The following is a 13,646-nucleotide window of genomic DNA, read 5'->3' on the forward strand; positions in this document are numbered from 1 at the left end:
CTCTTGTTTTATGGATTAATCAATAAAAATAAGCTACAGATTATTTAATAATGAGAATAATTATTTTTTTGGTTTGTGACTGACTATACTGACATTTTTTTGTTGAACTTGACAACAGTAGCACATCCTTAATGAAATTTTCGTTTCATATGGCCCAGTGACAAGCTGCCCAGTTAACAACAATGCTAATAACATTCATTGTTTTTTTGTTTTTTTCAGGCAACAGATGATGGCTGCGCCAGGTGGGCCGAGCAGCAAACAGGGAGTGTGACCACCATGTTATTAGAGTGAGTGAAAATATCTTTTGATACATACTTAAAACCTCTGTCTCACAGGTTCTAGCAATTTCCTTTTCATTACCCTTCCTTAATTAATTTGTGCCTTATGTATCTATTCCACAGAATATGACAATGCATTCATACATCTTCATCCTACATGGGCTCATATGTGTTACTTATTGTTGTTCTTCTCCTTTCAGGCATGTTATTATCATCTGGGCAACAGCTGGGCAAATCAGTGAGCCAAAAGGAAGAAGATGTTGACATGCTGACTGGGCTGACAGAGACTATAAAGGGGACTCTTGGCTCCACATACAACTCATACTGATTTTCTTACACTGGACAAAACTTTTGCCTCAATTTTGCCCACCACTGGACTCCAAGATCCGACTAGGCAGCTGGTAGAATTAAGATAATAATAATGTTAAATGTTATTGAGCCCTGGAGAACAACTTTTTTTCTTTTTTTTCTTTTTTTTTTTGCTTGCCCTTCTCCACATAAAGCTCAGAGCATGGGGCCAGATGCAGAGTAGCTCTATGGAACTGGTAAGGATTCAATGACTTGCTCAAGGACACTTCACCCGAACGGTTGCTTCCCAACATGAGTGTTTGAACTTGGATCCTCCGGCAGAATGGCAGTCTTTTTAACCACTAGGCCAACCTGTCAAACACAGGGGACACTGCCTTCAAGAACACTGGACAGCCCTTTCCTCCTTGAACAATCGAAACATGGATGGATGAACACAGGCTGCCTGTCTTGTTCACTGACTGTAGTGCTTATTGGAACTGAAAATCTACTGACAGAACTGAGGAAGACTGTTGTTTTTACTACTATTTTCTGTTCAACCATATCTTTAAACTCAGGTGTAGAAAAAGGAGGTACTATGAGACTGTCACCCTAACCAAGTCAACTCACAGGCCCCCTGCAATTGCCTTGGTTTCCTTTGTGAATGTATGAGTGAATGTTTAGACGATAAGTTAAACGCAGCATAGTAGCTGCATGTGAAAGGACAAGAACATAAACCGTCCTGAAAAAGGCCCTGTTGCTGTCCATTTCCACCCCAACTCTATGTGTTTCTCTAACCCTGGAGTAAACACACAGTATATGCATCTTTCAAAGCTGCCTTCATTGTTAAGAATGTCTTTGACTAGCAGAGGAGGACTGGCAAGGATGGCGCTATCTGACTATACCTGACTCTCTGTTATGCACTATGGTTTTCTTAGTCTAGACGTCCTGGAATTGAGTGGCCTTGGATAGTCTTATTTGTAGGCTATGCTTGTTATCATATATGTATGAATATATATATATCTATATCTATAAATATTGATATTAGTAATTACAACCCTTAACTGTAGAGACTTACCTCTTGTCCCAGGTAAGGGAATTCTGAAATTCTCAGATGGTGACATGTCCTGCTAGCTGGTTTATGCACATACACAGAACAAACAGACACACACATCAAACCCTGCTGTTAGTTTTTTTTTGTTTTGTTTTTTTAAATGTGACATTTTTGCATTCCACCTACAATTTTGTAGCTTTAGCGCTTTGTTCAGTCACAGCCCTGCCCTTTGCATGGTTTCTTCTTTGAGCCGCTTCCTCTTCCCCAATGTTAGCGTATCCTCAGGGTGTACAGTTTCTATATACGGGTATTTTTCTGAACTATTTGAAGGAGGAGCAGCATAAAGAAAAATGGGACTGCATTTGTGGCAAAATAATCCACCTCAGTTTCATGTGAAGAACTTTTAAGGTTCTGTATTCATTGTCATTAACAATATTTGGCTCAGCACACTGCCAACTATTAAACCTGTTTTTGTTGTTGTTGTTGTTGTTGTCCCCACCCCCCCCCCTCTCATTTTCATCAAAGTTGATTGGTAGCGAGATGAATCTAATTTGAGTTATTCTACATTCCTGTTAATTTGATACATACCGTTTGTCATCACTATTCATTTGGGCTTTCTTCTGACACTTGTCGTTTAGGGCAACCAAATGCATTCTCTCACAACTGCTGTGGATTTTGGAGGTTTTGTCCCACATCCTATCATATCAACGTTGCACCTGTGAGCCCCACTTGTGCAGTTTAGTGATGGCAGCAAATGAATCTACCTCATCTAGCCAGCCAGTGGCATCTACAGAGTCCCTCCACGTCTTCTCTTGCTCTGCCAGACTCCTGTAGGTCAAAATTTTATGACCAGTTGATGATTTTAGCACCACTTTTAGTTTTTAGGCTCACAGAACTGATCATAAAATGGCCTTACCATCTCGGGAGAAAATCTTATGTGTCATGTTGCTGTGCCAAATTATGGTGCTGACTAACCTCAACAAGATGGGATTATTCAGCTGTCAGTTCGACACTGACTGCAGGTGTTCTCTTCTTGCAGGTATCTTTTTAAAGGGAGAGTCTTTTCATTCTGTTTTTAATGTCATCGTTAGTGTGATAAATGACTATTGCATCGTGTGTGAAATGGGGCTCTGTAAGTTGGTCTCTTTAGTTGTACAGATTGCATGCCTTCTTGCCTACAAGTTGTTGAGACTAGACAAAGTAGGCAGTGTTCCAGTCTAGGGTCTGTTATAGGCCGCATAGAGTTTGGCAGCATTATAATGTCCTTAGCAATAGGTACCTAAGGCATTGTAAGGAAATATTTGAGGAAGGATGACGGAATAGGAAAATGCTAGAAGCTGTGAGACAATTTTATAAGTGTTTCACACAAGACTTGTCATGGATAAATTGCTATTTTGTTAAAATAGGGGGAATTGTCTCAATATTTAGTGGGCCTAATAGGGCCGCTTTTGAGGTAGTGTCTTCACTTGTGCTGTCTAATGTATGAAGGACAGTGTTGTTTTTAAAGGTCTGTGAGGTTGTGATATTGTCTTATGGTGTACAGATGTGTGTGTATGTGTGTGTGTGTGTGTGTGTCGGTGTGTGTGTGCGTTTCTGGTGTGCAGAATCGGCACCAGATGACTGGAAGTGTGCATTCGACTCTCACTTTTACTCTGCTGTCATCTCTCTGCACTAGTGAAAACCATTTAGACGTAATTAAATGTGAACCATATTTATTTGCTCTTTTACGAATTTTTGTACATTTTTGGACTTGTTTTAATATAAATGTGTGGTGTCTTGTTTCCTTTTCCTTGATGTTGTTTTTTTTGTTCTTTTACGCAGTTGTCTTTTACCTCAGTAGCATGGTGGCATTGAAAAAAAAAGACCTGTAACGTTTCATTTTAAGTGACGTTTGCAAGTTCTTACCTGACTGACATAGATTATTTTGGAAATGGACTGGAGTATTTTCTATACTGTACATTTCTTAGAAATAAATAACTTTTCTCAAATAAGAGTTTTATTATTGTCAGTTTTTTCCTTACTAGTCACATCACCAAAACAGCTGATTATTGTCTCTCTCCCTCAATTTGACCTGAAACTTGCATCACTCTTCCTTTAATTAACACTGCTGTGAGTGAACAGACATGAAATGAGGCCATGCTGTTCCATAGTAATGGGACATGTATCTATAATCCGTTGAAAAAACTGAAAGGCCAAAAGTAATGAAATGCAAACAGACAAAACAAGAGGGCCACTGCAAGACAGTGCATTAATCTATTGGAGCGCTTCACACTATCACCTTCAATTAGTGCTTATCCTCTTGATGAACACTCCACAGATTGTCTGTTGCTCGTCGGACCCTTCTTTTGTCTGCAAGAGTCAGTGATGTGACGTCAGTGTGAAAGGAAGCATCGTGGTTTCCTCAGTGGTTGGCCTAATAGGCAGTGGAAAAAATATAGACGAGGTATGTATTTAAGGTACTTTAATTGAGCCTAATTAACCAAGTTGTATAGCTAAATTCTAGAAGGGGTGGAAAATAAGATACATCATAATAGTAAACAAACACCTTAATAGGAAAAATTAACATTACTCCGATTTTTGATGCATTTATCTCATCTTTTACAGAAAGAATCTCTACATCTCTGTGTAAACATCAGGGACAATGATGGAAATAAGTCCACAACTTATATCATTACTGCCTGACAAAGGCTAATATATTTGTAGTAATTTATAAATGTATTAGAATGTTTTCAGTAAACCAAAAAATAAACTTTTTAGTTTCTCTGTAAAGGGAACATTTACCAGGAGGTGCAATTTACAATTTTACTCCTTACAACTTTAGAAGTACTTGTTTTGTGACATATGGCTACAATTGAACCTTTGTCAATATCATGCACTCAGCATTCCTATTGGTCATTTCTTCCATCATATGAATTTCAATCTTATTTGAAAAAACAAAGAAAAAACACAGAATTCCGGTTTATTATTCTAGCTGAAATATTTAATAACTGTTGGTAGAAATGTGTTTTCATCCATTCAGGGTTAATAACTGGCCCTCCATGACTGCAATACCAAGGAGAGCCGTTGTAATTTGTAAAAGGTAATAGACGGGTCTCATTATTGTGACTGAGCTCAGATAGGTATTAGTTTTCTGTTACATGCTTAATTGTCATGAATTTGTTGACACATCTTACTCAGTGTTTATGTCGCATATGCGTATGGAGAGAAGTCACATTATATGAAACCATGAAAATTACAGCCATAGCTCAGTATTTTCTACGGTTTGTGTTATTTATCACACGTTTAATTGTAATGTAGTCTGCCATAAAACAAAAACAAACAATAAATCTTACAACGTGCTTCCAGACAGAATGCACTTCGTCCTGGGACATTTATTCCCTAATGTTTGTCTTGCCGGCTATTGTTTATGACGCCTGACTCCACCAATTAAATGGTTATCAGTTAGGTTTCAGCCAATCATGGCGAAGGGGGCGGAACTAAGATGCACCCTGAGAGAAAGTTTTGCCTGACAGGCAAAGCACAGGGAAGAAAACCCAGCTAAATCCACAGTATCCGTTCCGTATTCATCATTCTTATTTGTCAGCTTGTTTATTTCTACAACGCTGCCGCTATACAGCAGCCACCTGTCAAAAGCAGAAAAGTAACTTCAGCTTTATCTCCAACCGACACCGTCCAGTAAGCTGTATAGTGTCCGCTGTTTTTAAAGCGACGCTGAACTGGACTGTTTACAAATCGTCGTCAACAACTGTCGAGGCACCAGCTACCCTTCACATTCAATAGACGGTAGCTTACACAGCAAAAATTTAAGCAAGGTAACGAAACATTTCTCTGTTTTCTTGTATCAAAGTTTGTTCAAAACACAATGAAATACGAGTTAACCTAGATAACGACTCTTCAGTTTTTCCCCTAGTTCTGTACACTAGCTAACGTTAGTCGTGTATAAAATGAACAGACTGACGTTAAGTTACTTCATGAATACGGTGCTCTTCTCTCCAGTCAGTAGTGAACACATCTGGACGTGTAACTGGTCAGATTACGTTAAATTTTATCCACTGTTAGAGGCTGAAGGCTTATTTTTTAATTAAGCTGCTGTGAGCGGTTGAAAATAGGTAACTATAAGCACATTTACTCAAATACTGTAAGATGAAACCAGTGGTTTCCAACCTTTTTGGCTTTTAACGTCTAAGAAAAAGCAGTGTGCAGTCAGGGTCACATTTCAGATGTCTATCAAATAGTGATTTTCCCCTCTAAACTTCTCACATGGTTTAATTTCACTAAATGTTCAAATGATCAATACATTCATAAATCAAAGATTGGAGGAAAAGTCCAAAAACTGAAAACAGATTTGTGTATCAGAACTTTGTTTTTTCTTCTTTCCTCTCCCATTAATCATCTTGCGACCCCTGATTTATCTGGGGACCCTTTCGAGGGGCCCGACCCTTAGGTTTGGAACCACTGGACTAAAATAGCTAACTGTATATAAAGTAGTTGAAACTATCTCCACTTCCACCACCTACAACAGTAACATGCTGCTCTAACACTGATGCTTCAGTATTAATAATCTAATGATGTCAGTCAGAGGGACCAAACCACTACTTTTACTGCTAATATTTATGTACTTTTACTTAAGTAGGATTTTTCATGCAGGACTTTTACTTGTAATGGAGAAGTGCTCCATTTACAATGCTGTATTGGTACTTTTTCTTAAATAAAGGATCTGAATACTTCTTCCACCACTGGCTGATGTACAGCAACTATTTTGGGCTCTCAAAGCAAAACTTGTCTGACTTCCCAGTTGAAGGTTTCCTCTCGTTTGGCAGATTAACACACTGTCTGGACCATGGCAGTTCAGCTGCAGCGCCCCCAAGCGGCTGTGGCCTGTCTGCTGCTGTACTACTTGTCGTCTGGCCTGTCCATCCCAGACCCCAGGCAGAGAGAGGCTCTCATACAGCTGGAGTCCTCCATGCAGACAGGCGGGCAAATAGTGTTGAATGATGCTGAAAAGCGGCTGGACGTTCGTCTGTTTAAAATGAAGCAGGAGGAGATAATGAGAGCAGACTTTCCTCCCACCATGCATTTCTTCAAGGCCAGGCACCTCATCAGGACCAGTCCCATCTTCAGCCTGCTGCAGAAAATGCCTAAAGGTCTGTTCAGGTTTGTTCTTATATGTGTGGTAAACCTCAAAGTGTGCATATAATGAATAACTTGCTCATAAAAACCTTTGGTCTTTAAGAAACTGTTCTTGTAGGATCCACAGTAGATCAGGATTGTACTTGAATTTGCCACTGACCTGCCGTCATTCATCCATTTTTCCCCCTGGCTGTGTGTAGGAATGTTTGTAATTCAGACTGGTTTTGTTTTAGGGGGAGCTCTCCATGTACACGACTTCTCCATGGTCGACGTAGAGTGGCTAGTGAAGAATGTGACATATCGGCCGCACTGCTACATATGCTTCACTGACAACCAGTCCATCAGGTTCATCTTCTCGTCTCAATTGCCCAAATCTCTACCACATTGCTCTGTCTGGACCCTGCTGGAAAACCTCAGGGCCAAGATGATCAACTCCACAGATCTGGACAATAAGTAAGTTTTCATGATGAAGTTTGAGAACCACAGACCATCATGATATTGTTATTTTATGTAATACGTCTACTAATGATCGAGGTCTTAGTTAAGTGTCTTGTTGGAAACTGTAGATTTTATTTATTTTATGTGTGCATTTGTGCATGTTGCTGTATGTGTGTTTTGTCCATTTGTAACAGAACAGGCTCATTTATTGTATATTGTATCATTTATTGTAACGTGTTATTGTATAGTATAAAACGTAGCAGTATGCAATTGACTAGTGTAAAAAAGTGTAAGTTTGTGCCAGTGACCTCAGTTAGACCTCTAATTTCTCACTGCTCACACAAAGTAACTAGTACAAAGGTATCAGGGCTTGTTTTCTTCCATTCTGAAGAAATAATTTGCTGCTGCTGTATCCTGTTGCCAGAATTGCAGAACTGAGAAGCCTTAAATCAGCGTATTCATTACACTAAGAAACAGAACACCTGACAGAAACCCAAAGGGAAAGGAGGAAGTATCTATCAGAAAATAATCCCTTAAACACATGACTTGTTATATTTATCTCTATTTATTTAACATCTTTGTTTGCCAGGATGGCAGATAAACTTTAAGCAAAGGTCTCATAAAATTACATCATTGTTTCCTTGATGTGATGTTTTTCCTTTTTGAAACAAGATGTTGGGTCAGGATATCAAAGAGGGGTCTTCAGGTAACGCTTTATTTTACATGTCCTTTAATTTTATACTAATATCCTGGACAATTTCAGAGTAATTTGCAGCTATTTAACAGGTAATTTGTATTGATAATTTGAAGTGTAAACAGATCAGCTATTAATTATTAAGAGAAGGGCAGTTCAATAGTGCAGCATGAGCTTAAAACTGAAGACACACTGTTTTAGAGGAAGCAGTGGGTTTCAAGAAAAGTGCAAGATCCTCTACACAGAAATAAATGATACAATACATACAATATGGTGATTATTGCAACCTCAGTGAAATGTAGAAGATAGTGTCAACTGTGTTAAATTGACTCTAAATGAAACTATGTCTTCATATTTACTTTCAGCATCATGGGCAACCTGACGCTGTTCACTGATCAGGATCCAGAGGCAGTGTACCCCAGCCAGGATGTGGTATGGGGCAGGTTTGAACAGGCCTTCCTTGCACTCTGGGGTCTGGTCACATATGCTCCTGTGTTCAGAGATTATTACTACCAAGGCCTCACCGAATTCTACACGGATAACGTCATGTATCTGGAGCTACGGGCTCTGCTCCCCGAGGTAAACTAATGTTTTCACAATGTCCCTCTCGTGCTTAGCGTGTTCACTTACTTATAATCATAACGCCGTGTGTCTTTCTTTGCACTCAGATATACGAGTTGGACGGCAGCACTCACGACAGAGCCTGGACTCTGAAGACTTATCAGGATGTCACCAGACAGTTCACAGCAGACCACCCAGACTTCTTTGGAGCAAGAATCATCTTCACAGTCCACAGGTTCCTGCTCTGATGCCCTTAAAATGGATTTTACTTAGTAGTCTCAATTGCACACAGCTTGTTGATATAATTATTGTTTTCAACACTGTATGTTTCAGGGGAGTAAATGAAACTGTAATGACTAGCGTTGTGGAGGAGGCTATGAAGCTGCAGAGAGACTTCCCAGATATCATGGCTGGTTTTGACCTGGTAAGTGTGTGATTATTGTTAAGCAGCTTAAAAATAGAGTTTGTACTGACTGATTGTAAATTTGACTCACAATGCAGACACTAAAAAAGTCAGTGAAAACAAAACTTGCTGAAACGTTACATAAACACGACTGCTACAATCGCACGATGTTGTCTTTTTGTTGAATAATAGTGTTTATCTTCTGTCTGTATGTGCAGGTAGGCCGTGAGGACTCAGGCAGACCACTGTGGTATTTCAGAGATGCCCTGTCACTGCCTGTAGAGAGAGGGGTCACGCTTCCTTTCTTTTTCCATGCTGGAGAGACTGGTGAGTTCATCAGTGTGCGCTGTATAATGTTTTAACATTTAGTTTTTACACCTATATGATTGTAGATGTGGCTCAGAAATTAATCCATACATGCTGTAAAACAGACAAGGTTTAGGGATAATCAACTTTTTCCAGGAGCTGTCTGGAGTAACTGCTTGAGCTGCCACAAGGGGGAACTATTTAACATATATCATCAAAGATCAATGTTTGTTTACAGTCCAAATGTTGGTTGACAAACTCTGTTTTGGTGTTTTATTTATTGCACACTCAAAGAAGAAACGTGGGATCACCATGGTCAGTTTTAGAGTTAAATAAACAGATTAAATGCTAGAAGGTAGAAAACAAATGTGATTCTGTCACAGAGCAGTGCATGTTACAGTGTTATTGCCCTAAAACAAGAACAAGGTACAATGCAAACCATATCATAAACATATTATTCTGCCGTTCAAATTGCTACAAAACCAAATAATTGAAATCCAGGGAGAGGAAATATGAGTATAAAATTAAGAACCATTTATGTTATTATCACCTTGCAAAATAATATGCATCTAGTTTGTCTCTACCACATGTAGATCTTCAAGGCACAGAGGTGGACCAGAACTTGTTGGATGCTCTTTTGTTGAACACTTCACGCATTGGCCATGGATTTGCTCTGCCTCGCCACCCAGTGGCCAGAGAAATATCCAGGAAGAGAGGGGTGGCTGTGGAAGTGTGCCCCATCTCCAACCAGGTACACGGTCTTCTTGTGAACCATATTGTACAGCAAATTATGTTTTCCAACTACTAGGATGCATTTACTAGTGTGCATTCCTTGAAATCTTATGAAAAATTAGGCTGTATTTGAATATGTTAAACCTTGTAATCAAATTTCTCCTGTCTTATCCTCACTCAGGTGTTGAAGCTGGTAAACGACATTCGAAATCATCCAGCAGCTGCGCTGATGTCAGAGAACCACCCAGTGGTCATCAGTTCTGATGACCCTGCCATGTTCGGTGCCTCTGGCCTCTCTTATGACTACTATGAGGCTTTTGTGGGCTTTGGTGGGATTAGATCCCATATAGGCTCCCTCAAAGAGCTGGCTATGAACTCTGTTAGGTGAGATTCAGCTGAGATTTGATTTACAAATTTCAATTGAAATGTGTAAGAGTGCTCACATGCTTGAGCAGATTGCTCACTGACATTTCCCTGTTTATCTTTCAGGTATAGTTCTTTGAACCCAAAGGAACAGGAAAAGGCCCTGGTTCTGTGGCAGAGAAGATGGGATAAGTTTGTCTCTGAAAATTCTTTTTAGAAAGAAATCTAACATTTTGAAATGCTATCCGGCCTTAATCTTCCTTTCAGAATGGAAAGTCTTGACACATGAATTATAGATGGCAATAGGATATGTAAACAGTGCACAAGCAGGTTTGTGGTCGGCACAAATATGGGTCAGCAAAGCTACTTTGAGATAACAATGTGGAGCTGCTGTGTGCGAGTGTGAGATAAGTCCTGCAAAACAAGGGACATTACTTGAACTACACAGATGATGTATCCTCAATCAAAAGGAATCTTATGTCTAGTTTCATTTAGGATTTTTAAAAATCTATTTGAATGTATTTGCACTTTAAGATTCAGGTTTGCCTATGTACAATAACAGTGCCAGACAGCTGTGTTAACTGTTGATGTGCTGAATGCTGTATGATTTCTCTTTGTACAGTCGTGTGGTTGTGCTTTGTAATATGATAATAGGTAGATTGTTAAAATGCATGTTTTTTTTACTTGAATGTCATTTTTTTTTTTTAGATTTTTAGCTGTTATGGATTAAGTTGATCTTATATCACATTTTATGAAGATTCATATGAACAATCGTCAGGATCATCCAGACATTTAAAAGCTGTGAACTGTCCAAACTAAATTTGACTTGATGATTAAAAGGAACTGATAATTAACTTGCTTGGTTCAATTTATTCGATGTTCTTCTTATGTAGCTCCGTTATCAGTACTTATCCACCATCATCTGCTGCTGGTGTTGAATTTGGCGAAGAAGCTGTCATCGATGTATCCCCTTTCAATGTCCGGTTTCCTTAAAATGACATCAGTTCAAAAAGAATTAGTGAGACAATAATTGAACTATGTGTGTACAACTGAGTGAATGTCTGCGTTGTCTAAATTTTACTGACTGTTGTCTCTGTGATTCAGCCAGTTTGATGTTGGTGCCGTCCAGGTGTCGTCTCAGCTGCTTGTTCAGTCTTGCCTGCTGCCTCTCCATTAGCAGAGCCGTACGCGCCGAGTCCAAGCGGACACGATCATACTGCTCTTCTTCTTTCTTCTTCTCTAATTCTATCCTCTACACATGTACAGACAACACACACCCTGAGAGAACAGCTTCACACAGCAACAAACATGTGATGTGGTGTTATTGTCATTTGCTCCTATTTTACCCTTTTCTCCTCTATTTGATATTTCTGGAACTGGATGATTTGCTGCAGGCTCTCGGGAGGTGCTCTCTTGTCACTGCTGGGACAAAGACCGGGCACTCCCACCACACCCAGGGAGGGTTCGGCATCTACACACGTCAGCTGTCCTTGCAGGTGGTTCATCGTGTCTGCTCGATTATCCTCGTCTTTACATTCCCGTTCCTGGCGACGCCTCTCCTCAGTCTTCACCATCCAGACACAGAAATAAGTTGAGGGTTATAAAAAGTATTGTCAAATCCATGTCATCAGAATCAACTCCAGTGTGAACAGTAAGTTTAGTACCATTTTAATGTCTAAAATAAATCAATTCCACTACAACTTTACTACTAATACTAGACATATAAACATAAAAATATTCATTAATAGAACACGCAAGTTTAACTACCTTCATCTGACAGAGTCTGAGCGATTACCAGAATAACTTACCATGGTCAGATTGCACTCTTTAGTAGCAACTGCTGCTGCTTTTCTCCTCTCCATCTCCATGCTCTGAAGCTGCAGAGCTTTGTTGTCCATGTCTATTCTGCTTTGGTCGTAGCGCTGCCCTGAAGACCAGGAAGAGAATATGAAATGAGATGAATTGAGTTTCGTGTGTGTGTGTGAACTGAGCATGTGTATGAAAATCAGACAAACCTACTTTCCAGCCTCTGTTGATGTGTTTCTGCTGCTCGCTCTGTCTGCTGCTGGATGAGCCACCCCCTGAGCTGCTGCCTCTGTCTCTGCAGTCTGCCACTACTGTCCGGGTCCTCACCCACCAGGCCAGGGAGCATCATCTGGGCTTCATCTTGGTCTGTTTTCCTGCAGCGGCCTGGGTCATTCAGGTCATACTCCCCCTCGCACCAAGTTTGCTGGTACTGATGGTGGTAGTTGACTATATCCTTTTCCATCGCACGTTTCTCCTTCACTTGTCGGCTATGGAGAAGGCAAGCTACTTTGCTGTTGTGTAGCATGTCAGCATCTATATGGGGAACACATCCCACACACAGACATCATAATGCACTTCATTAGAACTTATGAATGTCACAAAGTATCATAATATGCAACATAGTGGCAGTGTCTATATGGATGTCCGAAGGCCTCATCCTTTAGTGATAAACACTCTATTATCAGTGAGTGATATGACATAATTCAAGTTACTTCTGTTGTTAACAGTTAGGCTATCTGATAACACATAATACTAATTCACAAAATCATTGACGTCAGGTAACATTAAGAAACGTTTAGATAACTTACCATAAGCTTTCTGTTTTTCTTTCGCTGTCTCTTCTTGTTTCTTCTTTTCTTTCACCTGCATGTCAAGGGCTTCCTTATCAACCTGTGAAACAAAACACGGTCTTATCAGCACATTTCAGTCCCAATTTAGCAGGTGGTTAGCAACCACTGCTAGCTACAGTCACAAGCAGTAATGTTAACTTTGTTGAGCACAAGAACTTACCCCAATGGTCCTCACTTTATTATTAAAAACCCTCTCTCGTCTTTCAGTCTCTTTGTTGCGACGCCTCTGTAAATTTGCCCTAGCGACGCGGTCTGCGAGTGTTTCGACGTTAAGCATTTTGACTCAATTAAACTGTATTTAACGTTTGCGGTGTTAAAATTAAGAACCTGCTTGACAAACGCTAGAAACTCAAATTTCAAACACACTGGTTGCTAAGAAACCTGAGCTCCGTGTTGCCAGATCTCGCGAGAGTAAGCAACCAGGTATATGGAAACAAGCTAAGAAGTGACCATCTATGAAAGCGACTTGGTACTCAAAAAAAAAAAGAAAAAAAAAGTTGAACAAGATCTGCACACTTACAGGATCTGAATTATCCCAACCTGAGAGTGAATCCAGTCTTTTGATCCACTCTCTTTACAAGAAACAAACGAAAAGAAAAAGAGTGAAGAAGTTCAACACATGGTACACAGGCAACAGAAAAAAGATTTGCAACTGAGCTCTTGAGGAATTACCTTCATATGGTTTGAACAATTGTCAATGCCCTGATCTGGCAGCGTTCACTATACCCATAGACTTGTAAAAAAC

The 13,646-nt window shown here is 39.8% G+C and overlaps 3 protein-coding genes across 3 annotated transcripts in view; 2 read left to right on the top strand and 1 right to left on the bottom strand.

The window, feature by feature from the left end:
- Positions 1-3,610, top strand: part of LOC121897564 (cat eye syndrome critical region protein 2) — a 40,701-nt gene extending 37,091 nt beyond the window's left edge. Inside the window, exons 18-19 of the mRNA XM_042412129.1 lie at positions 220-287; positions 479-3,610. Coding sequence (XP_042268063.1) covers positions 220-271 — 52 coding nt within the window. The 3' untranslated portion in view covers positions 272-287; positions 479-3,610. The remainder of the gene's footprint in view (positions 1-219; positions 288-478) is intronic.
- An 887-nt stretch (positions 3,611-4,497) lies between these two features.
- On the top strand, positions 4,498-11,098 carry ada2a (adenosine deaminase 2a). The gene is made up of 10 exons (XM_042412728.1): positions 4,498-5,429; positions 6,438-6,761; positions 6,981-7,200; positions 8,245-8,458; positions 8,548-8,675; positions 8,774-8,864; positions 9,062-9,170; positions 9,743-9,900; positions 10,063-10,265; positions 10,371-11,098. The coding sequence occupies exons 2-10, from the start codon at positions 6,458-6,460 to the stop codon at positions 10,459-10,461; spliced, it is 1,518 nt and encodes a 505-aa protein (XP_042268662.1). The 5' UTR covers positions 4,498-5,429; positions 6,438-6,457; the 3' UTR covers positions 10,462-11,098.
- Positions 11,095-13,286, bottom strand: ribc2 (RIB43A domain with coiled-coils 2). Its single transcript, XM_042412729.1, has 7 exons — positions 13,062-13,286; positions 12,860-12,941; positions 12,264-12,584; positions 12,053-12,171; positions 11,591-11,809; positions 11,330-11,496; positions 11,095-11,232 (listed from the first exon to the last, which is right to left on the bottom strand). Exons 1-7 carry the CDS (start codon positions 13,176-13,178, stop codon positions 11,163-11,165), a joined length of 1,095 nt encoding a protein of 364 aa, XP_042268663.1. The 5' UTR covers positions 13,179-13,286; the 3' UTR covers positions 11,095-11,162.
- Between the last annotated feature and the right edge of the window lie 360 nt (positions 13,287-13,646).

The sequence above is a fragment of the Thunnus maccoyii genome, chromosome 5 (genome assembly GCF_910596095.1).
Source record: "Thunnus maccoyii chromosome 5, fThuMac1.1, whole genome shotgun sequence".
Classification (NCBI taxonomy): domain Eukaryota; kingdom Metazoa; phylum Chordata; class Actinopteri; order Scombriformes; family Scombridae; genus Thunnus; species Thunnus maccoyii.

Coding starts and splice junctions, on each gene's coding strand:
- ada2a (XM_042412728.1), top strand. CDS start 6,458: ATGGCAGTTCAGCTGCAGCGCCCCCAAGCGGCTGTGGCCTGTCTGCTG. Junction 6,762..6,980: donor GCTGCAGAAAATGCCTAAAG/GTCTGTTCAGGT, acceptor GTTTTGTTTTAG/GGGGAGCTCTCCATGTACAC. Junction 9,901..10,062: donor TGTGCCCCATCTCCAACCAG/GTACACGGTCTT, acceptor ATCCTCACTCAG/GTGTTGAAGCTGGTAAACGA.
- ribc2 (XM_042412729.1), bottom strand. CDS start 13,178: ATGCTTAACGTCGAAACACTCGCAGACCGCGTCGCTAGGGCAAATTTA. Junction 12,172..12,263: donor ACATCAACAGAGGCTGGAAA/GTAGGTTTGTCT, acceptor CCTGGTCTTCAG/GGCAGCGCTACGACCAAAGC. Junction 11,497..11,590: donor ATCAAATAGAGGAGAAAAGG/GTAAAATAGGAG, acceptor GTACATGTGTAG/AGGATAGAATTAGAGAAGAA.